At 38.2% G+C, this 19278-nt stretch overlaps 1 protein-coding gene across 1 annotated transcript in view; it reads left to right on the top strand.

Moving 5' to 3' along the window:
• Nucleotides 1-11069: 11069 nt before the first annotated feature.
• tox2 (TOX high mobility group box family member 2) overlaps nt 11070-19278 on the top strand; it is a 116554-nt gene continuing 108345 nt past the window's right edge. Inside the window, exon 1 of the mRNA XM_055010763.1 lies at nt 11070-11102. Coding sequence (XP_054866738.1) covers nt 11085-11102 — 18 coding nt within the window. The 5' untranslated portion in view covers nt 11070-11084. The remainder of the gene's footprint in view (nt 11103-19278) is intronic.

Here is a 19278-nt window from a genome sequence, read left to right as displayed (position 1 = left end):
TCCTTTTCTCTGCCCACTGCAGCCTGTATTTCTATTTGTGACCAGTAAGTGGAGTCATTACACCATAAAACTAATCATTCTCTTTCCGTCTACTGACTGCAGGTGGAGACAATGTTCAGTTTTGTTTACTTCCTCATAGTCTCTGATTTCATTACAATATTTTAGAAATTCATGTTTTCAGACATGCAAACGCGCCCTTTCATCTCCTAAACCTCATACATTCTGTAAAGTAGTTGCACAATCATTTTTGCAGGCTTTATCTAAAGAAGAGAGTCGGTTTCAAATAGTATTATGTTCAAATTGCCCATCACTGTCAAGTCAGTGTTCTGTTCCCATGATTTACATACCCTAACATGCATACACAGAAAGACTGCTATGGTGACAGTATATTTTTGGATGCGTAGATCTTGCAGCGCTTCTCACCTTGTGTGATTGACTCACATCTCCAAACTGTGCAGGAATAAATGCAATTTCTTGTAGTGTATTCTAGTTGGAGGTTTCAGCCACCGAATGACAGAGAATCAGATTTTGTCCTACTCACACATGCCCTTGGGTGTTTTCTGCCTGATGCTGATGGACAAGAACACGCAGGGTTAAAGGCCTGTCATATAAATCAGGTACAATCACTTTAGAGGTGAAAACATGCATGATGCCACTGACAGGGGAGGAAGAGTAGGGTGGGGGGGGGAGAAAAGAAGAATAAAAGAGGAAGGGAAGGCAAACAACATAGGTTTGCAGAAGTTATCTGGAGTGTATAGCATGACCTGTGTGTCTGAATGTATTTTCAGATGAAATGATGTTTCAAATGACCTCTGCTCAGTGACTCATTCGCTGATAAAAAAAACATACATGTAGCCTCCCAGATGGAATAAAATAGTATTATTTTCTCTTGTATTTACACTGCATCACATATAGTGGTTCAAAAGCGACAGAAGATAAATAAAATGTGTATTTAGATGAGTGCAGGAACCACTGAAGTAGTCTTGCATGCATCACAATCTCACATCTCAATAAAAAGATGTATTAAAAGTAAAGGAAAGCTTGTATACAGTGTATACAGTGAACTGCAAATATAAAACACAGCATTGATATAAAAATTGCAAACACTGGACAGTACCTTGGCACAAAGGGTGGTGTAACCTGTACACAGTCAGCCAGTGTCCAGCCATGCAGAAGCAATATCTCTCATCATTCTGCAGTCACCTGTATACTTAAGGTTCATTTACAATTTCACATCTGGTATCCATCCAACCATTCTGGACTTCATGTTCTGTTTATGCAGTTTCTTTCTTTTCTCTCACCAAAGCTTTTAGGAGTCCTCTGATCATACATAATTAATCAGAGTTTTCACTTAAATGCACTGCATTTCTCACTCTCATTATTACTTAAGAGGCTGCTCTTTAAGGCTTGAAAATACCTGGTGTTCTTTTGATCAGATTGTTTAATTTATTAGTAGGATTTTAAAATGTATTTTCAAGCATCTCATACCAAATGTGGAATTTAATTACTTTGTGTAAGCATTTCAATTAGGTCCAGTTGGTTCAGTGACACGTTGTAATCTAAACAGAGATTAAGACACAGTGTAACTTTAATAAGTTGTTTTCTTTGAGCTCTATAGCGCGCTGCACAAGAACATCTGACTGGTCGTTTGTCAGCTCTGCATTTGGTGGTCCCTGCTGATGGAAAACTTTAAACTTTATGAAACTGGTTCTTGTCTCCCACACTGCTTTCTCTCTGTGAGTTTATATTACTTGTCTCCATTAAGGGACTCTCCCTCCACAACTCATTTCTCTCAAAACACTTCATTTTCAGAAAATGTGTGCTCTTTTTTTTGCAGCAGGAGAGCATGCCGTTTGACCACATCTGAAAGCAATGGTGCCGCAGAAAAATGACTTCCCCCATGACAGGCTCAGAGTCCACAGAGCAGCATTTTCAAAAAATTTTTTCTGTAAATCTATGAGGGCAAGTGGATGCCCAACACATAAGCAGCGGCAAGGACAATACATATCAAGACTTCTGCTAATTCTGTTTAACTTTTTGATAACCTCATATTAAAAATAAAGCAAAATTCTCATGTAAGTAAATAAGAAAACAATGTGAAAAATCTTGTGAAATACCAATAATCCATTTGAATGTCATGAGAACACAAGTAGCATGGGAATGAGAACACAAAACATGGAATAACAGCACGAATGCAGCAAGCTGCCTCTTATCCAGTGCGTAGCCTGGCTTTTTCATTGTATACAACTCCAGCCAAGTGTAAGTATAAATGGAAGAGGCAGAGATGAATAATACATGAGGGTCTTCATTTTTAGTAAAATCTAAGGCAAGGTGTACAGATAAAAACTGCCCGGATTGTGAGTGTACAGCAGAGTGTCAATAGTTGCAAGTGCTTGAAGAGTGTTACAGTGCTTTCAGAAAGGTGTTAAACTGTGCAACTGCAAAAAAAAACAACACTTTGCACGAAAAATTAGAGCTGTGTTGATAGAGCCAATCCTATCTTTTTGATGTTAATAAGGCTGCTTGTGTTTCTTCTTATGAGAGGATACGTCTGACATCATAGCAAGTTTGAGGAGCTGCATCAACATTCTTTCTTTTCTTTCCAATGTTTTCTTTAAAAAGGAGGACTTGTCAGTGTTGAGAAAGTAGATAATGAAAGTCCTAATCCTTAATCCCAACACAAACAGAACTATAGCTACAGTAAAATAGCACTGCACAAATCAAAAGCAAAACATGATACAGAGACATATTTCCAGCCTCAAATGAGCTCCCGAATCACCCTGACACTGTCACTGTGCAAATGTGAAATGTGCTGTTAGTGAAATAAAAAGAACTGTGTTGTGAATAACCGTACAGTAGGTTACAGATGCTGCATGTATCTGTAGCAACAACAGCACACTGAAACTGCAAATATGACTGAAATTAATGTGGATGGAAAATACCAGACAGTCCTCTTATGAGTCAGTTGATCCCAACTTATTAAACTCATCACACATCATCTTTCCAGATATTTGAATGTGAATCATATCCGCTTTCCCTGTCATCAAGGGCTGTGTTTACTAATGTGTACTCCAAGCTGTGTACTTCATATTATGTGGTAGTGTAACATTATTGAGACTACAGCTATGATAATGACTGTGAGGTTAACATGCTGATGACGTTTTGCAGCTATACTCTGGTATCATATACTTTTAGCATGAAAGCATCGAATAATATGCTAATTATTTCATGTTTGAAGGCTGTATTGGAATAATGTACATTTTAAAATGATATTGGCAATGGACGAGAAAAATTGAGAGATAATCTGATTGATTGCAATTCAGCTTGAAGGAACACAAATGTGTGAATTACATTCCAGGGCAATGCATTCAAGACTTGTTAAGACATGTCACTCAAACCGCCACATTTCAGATTTTTGGTAAGTAGCTGTGGTTAACCTTTGGCACTGGTGCTGTAAACTTGCCATAAGGTCATATTTTCATATGCCAATTAGGTTTGTGGGCAAAGTTACAGAGAGCTTTTGACTAACTATGTGGACAACATATCACAAATAGTTCCACAGAATAGACTGAAATCGACAACCGTCTTGCTGTAGGGCAACAGTTCAGACCAATGTGCCATCATTCAAGTCCACAGAAAACCAGTCTCAATTTTCTCAGGACTTGATGATGACACATAAAATCTGAATTTGTGGCAAAGTTGATGCAAACAGTGAACATTCCATCAGACCTGTAGCACATCTGCCGTGCTTTCCACAAAGTTAGCCATGAGTACACTGTAAATTTGTCATAGATCTAATTTGCATACGCTGCGATTTTTCCGGTTAAATATGACTGCTTACCAGAAACCATTATTGCCATAGATGTTATCTGTGGCATTGCATAAACTGATATGTTTGCCACTACGGAAAACTTATTACCCAAACGTTAGAAGAAGTGTAACATTAACTGTGGTGAAAAACCACTGGTAAACTTGTTGCAAGTAATGGCAAACTTCTCATCATTGTCAGAATGTTTCTGGAACTTTACCACTTGTGGCCAATATGAGCAAAACTTGTGGCAACATTTTCAAGAATACAAATTTCTTTGCTACAAAATGAACCCCGAGTTTGCTGCATGTCTGCCGCAAGTATTTCGTTTTTGTGAGCCAACCACAAATGTCATTGTACCACAAGACAGGAAGTCACAGCAAAAGATATTATAATCAGTTTCTACAAGATCACAAATGTTTGAATAAAATTTTATAGCAAGGTGTTGGATAGTTAAGATGTTTCAGTGTGGACCAAAGCTAACCAGCCAAATGAAACACCGACATTGCCTTCAATAGAACCAAGCATTTCTATAGTGGAAATACTAACAGAATAGCTGTTTTTATCCCAATCTTAACATCGCAACAATAGCACCAGATGATGGATACAGCAGTTCACTGACTCCCAGACCTTCATTTCAAACCATCAGCATTTCATTGAGCACCTAAGTCTTCTCAGTCCATTCACAGAACCTGATGAGGTTTGACTGAAAGCATGTGAAAGAGCACAACGGCACTTGGGTCTCTGTGGTTAAAGTCCTCCATCACAGTCAGCAGGCCTTGATTGCAGTTACTGCTGTTGAGAATCATGCAACCTTTATGGGATGGTTTCAAATATGACTCACAGACAAGCTAATTTTAGAGAGCTTCGTGCTTTAGATTGACCTTGAAGTATACAATTATAAAACAGAGTGACACAGACAGAGAACGAGGCGCACTTAGCTGCTGTGCACAATGATAGTCACGTGTTCATTCTGAGAGGAAAAAGGAAGAGAAAACAGCTTTGAATTTAGAAGTCAGTTTTAAATATTTTGCTGTTCTTGACATGATTTAAACTATCACATGGTTCTTGACTGCTCTGCTACATTTCTGGTAGAATTTTAATTCTGATCACTTTACCTGTTTGACCTTTAAGTGACAATAATCTAAGCTACATGTACAACGACCAACCTCCACACACGATGCATATGCAAAGTCGAAGAGAAGCTACTTGAAACTAATGCAAACCAAAAAAGTTGAAGTGAAACCAGAGCTTTCCCTCACAAAATAAAAATGTGTTCATTGATCAGGAGCCACCAGCAGCTACAAGCAGGAGTGAGTTTATTTATCCCTGTGATTCTGAGTAGATATTCTGCCAAACACTGGTCAAGGTAGCGTCACATGGATACATATTTTGGTGAAGGTCATGAGTTTAGCTTTGCAGTGGCTCTGTGAGTAAACACCATTTTAATACCTGCAGGAAATTCTTGGCTTGCTTTGTCAGAAACATTTCACTATGACTTATTATGTGTCAAACTAAGCAAATGCATAGTGAAAAAGTGAATATTTCACAGTGTAAAACTAAGAGTAACATCTGGCAAAACAGTTCCTCCCCAAGTTAAAACCAAAATTACATCCTTGCAACAGAGCGTACATAGCTGCTCTTACTAATAAAGATTATTTATTTTATTGAGAATTATTTGCAGCGCAACCAGTTTACAACCTCAGCTGTAGATGTGGTGCAAGGAGTTGTTGAACATGGAGCCAACAGCAACACCGAAGGTTAGGATATCTACTGAACAATTTGATCAAGATTTGGGAATGCATCATTCATCTTTGTTGCCAAATTCATGTTTATGCCACACAATTAAAATCGAATGTAAAGGCATCCCAAAAACTGGACTCAAACTGAGCACTTTATCACTCCGCCAAGGAAGGCAACGGAGTTGTGTGATGATTGGCGTTGGTTCGTCTGTCATTTTGTCTGTCTGTCTGTCTGTCTGTTAGCGACATTACTGAAAAATGGGTTAACGGATTTGGATGAAATTGTCAGTGAAGGTCAGAAATAACACAAGGACCAAGTGATTCGTTTTTGGCAGTGATGCGGCTTATTGTCTATGTGACTATCGGTGTACGTTTGTCTGTATGTCTGTTATTCCGTCTGTGCACTACATTACTCAAAAATGGACAAACGGATTTGGATGAAATTTTCAGGGAAGGTCAGAAATGACACAAGGACCAACTGATTAGAAATGATAGACTGGATCCACCAGTTTGTTTAAGATTTCTGTATCATTGATAATGGCACGGCGTCGCTGTAACTACAACAACAAATGAAGACTGCGGCAGCTTCCTGGTGATGATCACATGATTTTGATCCTACCACTAACTGACCACAAATTTTTTAAAGATTTCATCTGTTGGAAATGATACAATGAGCAGCCTCAGCAGAGTACTGCTCTCTCTGAGGGCTTTTCTAGTTTAAGCTTCATCCACCTCTCTATAATGAAAGACTTCAGGGTTACAGTCCAAAAGTGAACTGAACTTTGGACTGAAGTTGTCATCACAGGAAGTTGTTGTGTTTTACTAGGCTGACCTTTATTAAAGTGCCAATTAATGTGACGCTGCTCATTAAAATCTTATGTGTTAGTTCTATAGACTCCAACAAGGCCCCATTCTAGCTACAAAAACAGAGAGACGCAGGGAATAATCAGCCATAGATTCTTGGATGGTTAATGATGTTTTGATATAAGTTATGCACATATATGGCTATAAGTAAGTCAGTGTACTTACGTTAAAACACAACCTACCCTGACACTCCATTATCAGCACAGCGGACACTATGAGAGAGCCTTGTTGGATGCTGCCGGAAAACAAAACGTCAAATTGGACCCCAGCTAGTTGCACTGCTGTGTGCCTGACCTTTTACAGCAAAACCAGACGTGTTAGTGTCACATGGAGAAAATGCTGCTGATTAACACAGCTACTCCCCTGTCCCTGACGTCACTACAGATCAGCGTTACCTGGCCACTGGTATTTGTAGTTGAATACTGAATCAGACACTGGGTCAGTCCAGATTCAAGCTGACAGCACGAGGCAGAGAGGTTACCATTCATATTCGAAGAAGTCTTTTTTAAACATAAAACTATAATCTGTGGCAAAGTAAATATCTTGCTATTCAAGTCTTGCGATAAAATCTTTGTGAAGTGTCTGTAAGCTTACTGAGTCAATATATTTGTTGCTTTGGTGGTATAAAAAAAATAGGACCAGTAACGCTTTTTTTTTTCAGAGGAAGGTAATCAGAAAAACGCGTTATACAACACAGCCCACGTAAACAGCGGAACGGCAAACAATACAGGTATTTGAAATAGTAATTGAAGAACATACAGAGGGAATACAATAAAATGAAATTGCATATGAATGTTTTTACACAAACAACCATAAAAAACAAACATAAAAGGGACAGAAAATGTTACTGCAGAAGGAAAAGATATATTTACCAAGCTGTCTGTTCGTATACAATGCATAATGCAGTGCTCACTGTAGTGTCAGAATACCAGTAGACGGTTGTGGACTGCTATGATAATGCCAGTCAACTGTGCAGTAATGTGTTCCCTGGACTGACCCCTAGAATGATCTAACCATAATGAACATCATGATTGTCCTAGCAGGGTCTCTAGAACCTCGGATGAAACACATAGTGCAGCTGTGACCATGTGGCTTTAACACTGCTAACAGCACTGATCAGCTCCATCTGAGCTGCATAAAGCTGCAGCCCATTAAAAAAAAGTACAGAATGATAAAGAACATTATTTTTTTCTCTTGGAGGAAAAAAAAAACAGCATAGATTCTGTCTTTGAAGTGATTTTTTTTAACTTCTGTGCACATTTTGTGATTCGCAGAAGCTGTGCATTTCCAAATTCCTTGCCATCTGTGTAAATGTGATACCTCTCCTTAGTACAATGAACTGGAAATGGAAGCTGTGTTTCATATAATCCCCAAATCCATCCAACTCTCACATCCTATCATGCAAATTTGGTGCAGTTTGAAGAGAATCCGGTCTCCCAACCATATGCTTGAGCCGTGTAAAAGATACAACAATTTATTATGCATGCATTGCACCAGGCTTATGGTAATAAGGTATTAAATTAGTGCTGGACATTATTGCTCTTCTATATTACCTCTGCTCAAAAGATTTTCATATAAGTCACACAAAAAAAGTAAAAGAAAAAGGGTGAGATTTTAGAACTGATCTGTGGGCAAGCACTACCTGAGATTTCTTTGGTTGGAATAACATTTGATCGTTCAGATAAATTCTGCTGAAAACTCTTAATCAGATCTGTGTTCAACTATGCCACTGTTGGCTTTGTTATGGTGCTTCAAAACCAAGTTATTTACATAGAGAAACAGCAATTTGGCTAAATGACTCTGGAATGTAATTACTTTTCTCAGACTGTCTGCTCAGTGGATATAGTTGTGTTAAACATGTTCCATTTTTCTAACATTTAGACATTAATCAAGAGTAACTAAGGAAGAGAAAATACAAATTCCAATACAGCGGAAGATCCCCAGAATGTGAAACATGGCAAGTTCCCATTTCTGCCTGAAAAATATGTTCAAAGTTGGCTCACAAGCTGTTACGATACAAAGCAAACTACACTAAATTAAGTTTAATGAAACTGAGAAAACAAGTTGGATAAATAACAGTATACTGCAATGACAAACATTTTATTTCTGTTCATGCTGAGCTACAATTGCCATATATTCAGCCATACAACCATTCGATACCAAAATGTGAATCAAAGATATAAGGAAAGTTTCCAAAGATTAAATGTTCATTATCATTATGTTCAGAGGAAACACATGCAGTATGACCTTAAGATTCCCTTTAGACATGCCATAAAATGACTTTTTTTTTTTTGAAAAGTCAGTGGTCTCATGTTCTGGAAGCTTTAAGTTTCCATTTTACACATGTGTAGGTTGGTAGGTCACTGCAAAAACAGCCTTCTAGAGTGAATCAAACATACATCATTCTGCCCAGTTAGATACGTTACCGTTACGTCAGTTGACTGGAAGGAAAGGTGTGTCAATACTTAAATCATGCTCGGAAAGTTTGTTTAATCATGTGTTTTTAGAAACGTCATTTGAACAGTTTAGTGAACATTCAGTGATTTACCTTGAAACTTGTGGATTGACATTAAGTTGATTCCACTTTTTAAGATTTATTTATTTATTTATTTTTTTTAACAATTTTGTCAGAAATGTCCAGATAGAAACAAACAGCTTCATTCTCAAAATTAAGAGTAGCCAGTCTGCTATCATTTGAGATATATTTATCACTGTATAATGACAAATAAAGCTAAAATATAGGTTTGTATAAGAAAACACAACAATTAACCACCCACTGGATATTATGTAGGTTCCTTTTGTGCTGTCAAAACAGCTCTGATGCATCGGGGCATGGATATGGGACCTCTTTGGGTGTCCTGTGGTGTTCATCAGTGGGACATTAGTAGCAGACCCTTTGGTAACTGTGGGGTGCAGGGTTGGGACACAGTGGATTAGGTTGGCGCATCCCACAGATGCTCAATCAGACCGAGATGTGGGAAATTTGGAGGCGGGGTCAACGCCTTGGCATTCCGTCTCGTTTCCGTAGAGCACGTTGTCCTGCCAGAGTGGAAATGAGGTGCATGTGTTCAGATGTACGGTGCGTATCAAAATATCACAACGATAATCAAGGATTTCCCAGAAAAACATTTCATTGTAATTAGATTATCGTTTGACTAAGTGTCTGTGGTTTTTCACTGAAATTGTTTCTTATGTAATACAGCAGAGAAGTGATTAAAAAAAAACGCTGGCTGATATATTGATCATGTTTAAAGGCTACCAAATGCTCACATTGCTGAAACAGTTGCTTTGGTAGATTGTGTTTGTGATATGGAAAGACACTGCAGTGTGATTTTTCAAAGTTTCATATTTCACCTCTGACTCTCGGTTTTTTATTACTTGTTTAGGTGTTTCCCCTGGAACAAAGCAACAAGCTTGTAACTCTTATATGAGAGAGAGAAAGAAAGAGAGAGAGAGAGATTACATGAGATTATAAACAGGATTTGTTAACTTTGAAAATAGAAAATACCTGCAGTCATTCTCTAACACATAATCTACAACAATGCTGTGTGGTGCAGAGATCAGCATGCAACAACTGTTTGTATGTTCAGAGTTTGCGTGTGTGCGCAGATTATTTTTTATAGGCCAAGGTTTCGCTCAGTGTGAAGCCACTCCCTGTGTTATTTTATTGCATGAAATGTGCAAAATGTGAGAAAACTCCCACACGCTCCTCACTGCCCATAATGTACCTGCTTGTTTTTTCAGCAACATAAACAACTGCCCTGCGGCTGTCATTTCCTATGCTGCAGATATAGTGTGTGAACCTGGTGTAATGCAACGTTGTTATTACTACACCGCTACCATTATAAATGCTGCTGCAGCTAAATCACCATTAGCTGCTGCTGCTGCCACTGCTGCTATTGTTGTTGATTTTGTTATTGCAAATTTGTAATGCATCGTCCTCAGGCCATAAATCTTATATGGGATTACTGCGTATGAGTCGTTGGTATGGTCTTGACTCATCAATCAGAGCGGGAATGTTTGTGTTACAACTGCCACTTTGTATGATGGATGAAGATGGGTGTTTTCTAACAGTACAGTAGCTGTGGTAGGGGATGGAGGCTGTCTGTGTGTGTGTGTGTGTGTGTGTGTGTGTGTGTGTGTGTGTGTGTGTGTGTGTGTGTGTGTGTGTGTGTGTGCGTGACAGAGCACAATGTAAGCGGTGACACTCATTATTCCATCTGCAGTCAAGAGTGATTGAACACGCCACATATTAACAGTCTTCTCCTCTTAATCCCATTGTGTTCGGCGAGATTAAATTTGAACACTAATAAACGTTTTTTTTTAATGACTAATTAATGTTTCGCACCTTGCCAAGAATCATCTCCTTCCTCTACTAATTCTAATTGGTCCAATTAATCATGCAAAAGGTAATTAGCATAGTTTGATGTGCGGTAAAGCCACTCCAGAGCCCATGGGGGGATTGGAAGAGCTTTTGTTTCTTGATACAAACAGAAAATTAGTCAAGGGTGGTACGCGCTTGATGATGAAGCACAGTGCAGCACAATACTAATGAGTGTGTTCTATTGTGATGGTCTTTACAGGACTGACAGCCATATTCATACCAAAGGCAGATGTGCATTGGGAGTGAATGAAGACGACTGGCTGCGGCTGCCTGAGAGATCTGCGCAATGTGCTGGAGATTTACAGTAAGAAAGGCCATTCTCTAACACACACATGCACAATGAGGCATTCAAGAGCTTATTCTCTGCTATACACACATTTTCAAAGGTCTCCTGCTGTAACATATAATAGACATGCATTGATCTTGATTTTTCTCTGTGCATGCAGGTTGCCCTCCCTTTCAAATCAATAGTGAAAAAGACTTTCAGGAATATATGTGAAGACTGATATTAAAAGGAGAAAATGGTGGGTTGCACAGTGGCTTGGTGGTTCTCACTGTTGCCTCACAGTGAGAAGATCCCCGGCCTGGGATCTTTCTGCGTAGAGTTTGCATGTTCTCCCTGTGCAGCGTGGGTTTTCTCCATGCACTCTGACTTCCTCCTACAGTCCAAAAACACGCGGCTTACATCACAATATATGGGTCAATATATAATTGCAGGACTTTTCGTAACATAGTTGACATTTTTGTTGTTTTCAGGCCTAAAATCAACATGTCTGTCTATAACCAAATACCACATGGCATTTTAGAGAAAGATTCTTCTAAATATTGTTTATACAATTAAGTAAAATTGAAATTGAAAGTTATTTACAAATATATTGTAGTAAACGTGTTGACATGTGACAAATCTGCACTTTGACTCACACACTACTTTATATTAAATAACTCAGAAAGCCTTGGAGTCTTTCAGTCTTTTCTTCAGGAGGAAATGACATCATGTGGAGCAGGTCATGTGATCTGGAATTAACACACTTCCTTTAGAGATGTTTTTGTAATGGGGAACTTAGTTGAAAGTGATTTCTCGGACACAGATACAATTTTTTTTCCATATAAAATTTAATATATTGCCAAAAAAGAAATCTCTGTCATGATTATCTCAACTTAATAAAAAGAAAACAATCAAAATAATTTCTGAATAAGCTCAGTTTATTATTGTTTAGCTAATTAGAATGTGGCTGTTATTAAATTCAGACGGTTATTTTGTTAACATAATAATCATGGAATTTGTAAAGACATGATCATAAAGAACATAAAAACATTCGTTTTTTAATTTTAATAAAAATGTATGTATGTATGTATGTATGTATGCTAATTATATATTGACCCATATTCAGTTGTTTTCATTGCTTCAATAACCTTTGCATTTTACCAGAAAAGAGGAGTACAAAAGATGTGCACTGAACGTATAAAACAATTTTGGCAACATATACTGAGCTAGTGAAAAAAATTATGTGTCAAAAATGCAACAGACTAAACCCATACCCTGTAATCAGACTGTAGTCAAAACCAAACTCAAGTCTGGAACCTGCCATCACAGCCAAACTGATAGACTAGATGTATACAACAGTAAAATGTGTTAACTGTGTCAAGCCACAAAGAACCTTCTACAGAAATCTGTAAGACACTCCTTTCAATAAAGAACCATTTTAAAAGATTCTTCAGCAAATTCTAAATTGTTCTGCATCTCAATTAAATTATCACACATAGGATGCAGAACAAGTTTGAGAATGTATCTGTTGCCTTATCAGGTTAAGGCAATTTCTTTGAATATTAAAACCTTTCAATAAAACAAGCGTAATATTAAAAATGCAACTGTTTTAATTGCACATCACAGAAATAGGATGTATCCATGCATTTCCATTCATGCAGTGGTGCAGGGAAACATATTTGCATACACAAACTAAATTTATATTGACTGGGCAAGTGAGAAACTTTAACATTTCTTGACCTCAGTATTATCTGTAAACACAGTAAATAAAAAAATGGTCTATGCCATTAATTAGGGTCAACTGAAACATGAAACTCTACAGTTATAAATATTGTATTTTGCATTAATTAGGCCAAAACAGTTAGGCTTTTTAGGCTTTAAGAAACTCAGTGGCATTTGTATATCAGACAAAAAACATTTCATAAAAAGTACAGCAAATAGGCCAAGAAGACAATAAGGGATCAGAAAATGAATGTACTGTATGTGAACGAATGCCCAATAATAATAAGTTACTGGAGAACAAACTGTTGGTGGTTTGATGCTAATCAGTTCAACCTCACCACATTTACTTCCTGAATATCTGTAAATCTGCATACTGAGCAATTTCTAGAGGAAACTGCACAGTAAATAAGTAAATTGTTGTGGTAATAGCACCTTATGCCAGTTTGATAGACTCAAAAAGGTCTAACATACTGGTCTGCATTTAAAACCATCATTACTTCCGCTTTTTTTCCATGATGTTTTTTTCTGTCTGCTCAAAAAAATTTCTGCATTATTAGTGTATATTTGTGTATATTTGTCCATGACCATTTTAAAAATAATTTTTTGAGCACATTCAAATACATATTTACATCAGTGAGTCATAGGATTAACTGCTGTATTCCTTCCCTTCGTTGCCTGAAACACTAGGGACTATTTGGTGACGCTATAGGTTTTTTCCAGTGTCTCGTCTGTGTGGCTTGTTGTAATTCTAAGAATTCATCATACATTCAAAAGCAACAAAAAATGTGAGAAAACATAACCTGGACTTTACCCACCCTAATTTATTTATTTGCAAGCAGTTTTGCTTTACAATAAACCGGCATTTAAGAAAAGTAAAAGTCACGGTACTTTTTTGACATATGGCGTCTCGTTTTGCGATCATGTATGTTTTCAGGAAAGCGTGGTTTTGCTATACATGTGTTTATATGTTGATATGTAAGTTCAAGGATTTGTATGTGTTGGTAAACCTGAAAGCAAGTATTGATTCGACACACTGAGTGGTATTTGTCTGCTGTTGTGGTTGCATTGACATATTGCAGATGGTGAAGCACTTTTGACATTAAGTTTCATCCTATATTTGTATAGCAGAGTGTTCAGAATATCAAAGATACCCTTTAATACTGCGTGATAACCTTGTTGATAACAGGTGCATGACCTTTTAGGTTTCAGTAAGATCGTGCTGAGGGTTACATCTACATTTGGTTTGTCATTATTTTGATGTTTAGCAGCACATAGTGACATCAATCACTAAATAACCAGGCATCAACCTTATAAAAGTAATTCATACTTGTAATTTAGAATATTTAAAACACAAAAAGATGTGCCCTTTAATTTTTTAATTTTTTTGCACAGTCTACCGTTCACCCCCTGCATATTCCTTTTCATCCCTCTCATCATCTGCACCACAAAAAAAAAGTGCCAGCGAAAATAGTTGGCCCTATAATATCATTCTACAAGCTGAGGTTGATTATGATAGTGAAATTGGCAGCGGAGCGTGGAATATCCCCCAGGTGATTTTCCTACTCCAAGTCATTTCACGGGCCATCTCTGGGTCCTGATCTCTGGGACTGGGTTCACTTGGCTCTGGCCCCTGTGCTACTGATGTCTTGATTGCTGTTTCATAGACTTTCGCGTGTCAGTGCAGCAGTGCCAAAGGGACCTGCGAGGAGGAAGTGATGCAACCACAAAGACATGTAAGAGCGGCTTGGAGACACTAACACTGTGGTTCGCTGACCTCAAAGGAAAGAAAGAGACAAACAAAGAGAGAGACAGACAGACAGAGATGCATAGAAGCAGACAGAGTGACTGTTTAATAGGTGGTCAGAGGGTCTAAATGTCAGGTGGTGACAGTTTGGAGCATGAATGTCAAACTGGTGCTGAGCGGTTTCGCTTCTCATGTCAAACCCCTGCGCACAATACACTGCATTCACTGGGTAAAGGTGTTTTTTTAAATGACAAAAACTGGAATAAACATTCATCAGGTTAATGGCAGGTGAAACAAAACCAGACAATGTAATCTAAATTGTAAGTTAAACAGCGACAATCTAATTGCTGCTGCCAAAATATTTGATTTTAAGTAAATTAGATCAGTGGCTAAAAAAACTGTCTTGGTAAATGGAGCTTTATCTGTAAGTCAGGACCATTAGCAGCCTTGGTTTGAGTTGCCTTGGGCTCTGTAATTAACTCCGCTCAAGCGCAGCTAAACATTTTTGACATTTTTCCTAGTCCAGAATTAACTGTCACAGCAGAGGGAGAAAGTAACCATCTTGTCACATTGAGTTTATCTGGGGATTGTGGAAGGTTGTCCTCTTCTGTTTCTCTCTCTCTCTCTTACTCTCCCCCTATGTCTCTCCCACACTTTTTCTCTCGTTCACCGAGACACATGCCCACCCACACACACACACACACACACCCACATACTCACACTCACCCAACCTGGATCTCATTTCAGTAATGTTTCATGATGACCGAGATGATGGAAAGTGTGACTACACCTAATGTTTTGGATGTTTGGGTGGCGCCATCATCAGGTTACATTACACTGCTAATTGTGAGGCAAGATGCATTCCTCTTACTTGTATATTTGGAACAACAAAGGTCTGGAGCTCATCTAGATAAGATTACATGACTCAAATAAAATTCTCTATAGAAGAGTTCTTACAGAGGAAAATAACTATGAAGCGTCTCTATGTTGCTGCGTGCTGACACACACACACACACATGCGCTGCACAGAAGCCATGTGAAATCGTAGATTCATCTGATTGGTCTAGCTGAGAGACAGAAAAATGAGGGGGCTGATGTAAATAGAAAAGCCCAGGGTACCGTAAGCATGTAGCATGGAGCATGTCAACTCCCAGGCCATCCAGGAACCGCCTGGTTTCCAGTAAACAATCATTTCTGTGTCACCACAAATGCAGTTAGTGTTTGATGTACAATTTATCAGGAACAAGGAGTTGCTGTGGTGCCACTGTGGTTTAGGTACATCACACACAAGATCGGTTGCTTAAAGGGTGTGTGATGTGCTCAGGAAGCATAATAATTAAGTGGTGATATGCTTGAACCTCCATAGAAACAAAACAGAACAAATATACACTACCGTTCAAAAGTTTGGGGTCATTTAGAAATGTCCTTATTTTTTTAAAGAATTTTTTTTTTCAATAAAGATAACATTAAATGAATCAGAAATACAGTCTATACATTGTTCATGTGGTAAATGACTTTTCTAGCTGGAAATTTTTAATAAAATATCTACATGGGGTACAGAGGAACATTTCCAGCAACCATCACTCCTGTGTTCTAATGCTACATTGTGTTAGCTAATGGTGTTGAAAGGCTAATTGATGATTAGAAAACACTTCTGCAGTTATGTTAGCACATGAATAAAAGTGTGAGTTTTTATGGAAAACATGAAATTGCCTGGGTGACCCCAAACTTTTGAATGGTATTGAGCCTAATAAAAATGCATGCAAATAAGATTATAAAATTGTACATGTATGGATATGTAAACTATCATACATATTTTTATTTGGCTTTGATTCTACTGTTGAAATATTGTTCAAATAAACTGTGATTTATTTTTTGTGAGATTACCTTTCAAAGACAAACTTGTTGATCTGTAATTGTTCACCTGCCTAATGTAGGACAACAAAGAAAACATCAGACATTAATAATATTACTGGTACAGCTTCCTTTTAAGTGATTAAATGCTCAATCTTGGCACAAAACAATTTGCTGTCACCCAGATTTGAAAATGAAAGCAGGTGACAAGCTACAAAGCAGACAGCAATTTCTACTGAAGTTGCGCAAGACGGTTTCGAGACTTTTCAAGCGCTTTTTAATGATGGGAGAGTTGATCTTAGACATCGCCCACACAAGTTACTCATTGGGCACATAATGGACCATTTCTGCTAAGTTTCATTTATTGAGAAGACCAAGTTTTCTGCCGTTCCATCATCCTGGATGGTCACAATGAGTAGTTGGGAGGTTATGAAAGCCACGCGATAATGTCTGACTCGCTGAAATGAAATACCACCAAAGAAAAGTCACAAGTCAATACGGTGCAAATTCCCCCTGATGAACACACATTAAACCAATCACTACGCGTTAGCATTTCAGTCGTCCTCAGACCATTACCCGGTGCTGTAATTATACCACATATTCCATATATTACTTTGAATGAAAGAATGCCAATTACAGTCCTTTCACTCTGTCTTTCAATGTGCTGGCTGATGCCTCCATAAAAGTCTGTGATTAAATTACTCAGGGGAAAGCACTTACATTTTATATGACAACCCCTGACGCATCGCTCAGCTACAAATTCCCCAACCGGCAGCAAATCTTCTAAGAGGCTCTGACTGTGGACAGGTGGGTCCAGATGACTGAGGGAGACAGAGAGACAAGTCCTTCCAGCTTTACACTTTATGCTATAATTCTCTGTCCATTCCTACTGATATACAGCTAACTTATCTGCCATACATTTCGTTTCATGTGACAGGAACATTAAGAGTGGCATCGCTTTATTTTCTGACCTGTCTCCACCAGCGTTCTGTTTCTTTTCCACTTAGCTGTCGAAATTTTTAAGAAATGCTTATCATGTTGTTACAGTGCTGAAAGTGTGCCAGTAAAGCAAGAGTGCTGCGCCTCCGAACGTAGGGGCTCTCCAGACAAAATCATAACCAAACAGGGGTTATTCAAGTGGTGATACCCACCAGCAGCAACCCTTCTTTCAGTTGAAATAGTCAAAGGCTTAAAATAAATGTACAGTAACTACATACTCCCACATGTTTCACTGAGACTGAAAATTCCCTCATCTGAGACGAGTGACTGCAGCAGACTGTAGGTGTTGCTGCACTGATGAACACTGGACACAGGCAGCCATGAGAGAACCTTGTTCAAGGCACACAAACAGCAAAGTAAGAACTTCACATAACATGTGACTGATAGTTTATTCAAGAACTTTATCCCCCCTTTCGATGTACAGGAGTCATTTTAGACATGCAGTGTGAATAGCGGCGCTCCAGAAATTCGCTCGTATTTCACAGCAGAGAAATTCAGAAGTTGTTCAAGTCACGCTGGAATGTGAAATGTGAGTTCTGGGAAAGAATGGGCCAGACAGACACAGAGGCCCTTCTGACAAGGAAGGAAACCTTGTCAATCACGTCACTTCTCTGTCAATAGCTGTTTAATCCTCTGCTGAAAGCTGGTAGGTGCTGGATCTAGAAGCAGACAGGAGGCTAAAGGTGAGGTGAATGACAACCAAACTACTGCAAGAGTTCTTTTTTTCCATCACCAGTGCATACTTGGTTGAAAGGTAAGGATTCAAATCATCTCATTGTTTTTTGCGAAACCAGACGTCTGAGTTTTTAATATCAAAGCTGCAGCCCTCCTTGTGACAGTGATACAGATGAAAGTGATACTGAGGGGAAATGCAAAATGCCTGTTATCAGCTTTTGCAGATGGCACAAAAGGTCTTTGCCTGAGAGCAGATCCTTCATGCCTTGCTAAGCCATTCAAAAAAAAGAGCATTTTTAAGTGTATTGCTTTATAACTGTGCCTGTCTGAAAAAGACAGAGACAGTTGAATCAATTTACCGTTATATGTGTGGGTATGAACAAATCATAATGAAATGAGCACAGGGAAGACAATACTTGTTTTGAACAAAAATACATTTGAGCTTATATAAGCCTTATCATCTCCATGACAACGGCTTTACTGGTAACATGGAGATGTATTATTTGTGTATAACCACAGCAACGTCTTCCGATTGAATTAAGCTGCACCTGTGCACATTATGGATGGAAATAATAGACTGAAAGCAACGGTTACTGTGAGCCTTTCACCAGCTAGATATGAACACGAGATTGTTTGATTTTGTGTTGTCCTCAAAGCTGGGAGCAATTTATTTTTTTCTCACAGACAAGAGAAGTGAATCATTAATGTATAACAGTACAAGATGAATTATGTGCTAATTAAAAGTGATGGCTAGATAACAAATGGTTAATTTTTGTAGTGAAGTCTTACTGTGTGTGGTGAGAAAAATGACTGAAAGAAAGATTTAAAACTCCTGTGACCTTAATTTCCAGACCTTGAACAGTTTATTTGTAATGTCTGAAATGAATTTGTGGTTGACTGTATATTAATGATGCAAGTACCTGAGCTTACTCATTACAATACATTCTCAGACCTGCATGATAAACTGCAGTGGCATACATTTAAAGCAACATTCAAATAAACAACTTCATTGTGAACCTTCTTTTTTCCATTTTGTTTACCACTAGAGCTATCAGTATAAACTAAAAACTGGCTTTGTGGAAAGAGCACCAGAATAGAAATGTGTACAGAGAATTGCAGATCCAAACCAACTGTGATGCTAAAGACGTGGTAAGAGCAGACTTCTCTCTGGTACGCCGTCTGCTCTGTCAAATAATTGGACAATGTGATGCCAGGTCTGTC

This window comes from Amphiprion ocellaris, chromosome 5 (genome assembly GCF_022539595.1).
Source record: "Amphiprion ocellaris isolate individual 3 ecotype Okinawa chromosome 5, ASM2253959v1, whole genome shotgun sequence".
In the NCBI taxonomy this organism is placed as follows: Eukaryota; Metazoa; Chordata; class Actinopteri; family Pomacentridae; genus Amphiprion; species Amphiprion ocellaris.
The sequence above is the reverse complement of the archived record's forward strand: the minus strand, read 5'-3'. Positions and strand labels throughout refer to the sequence as shown.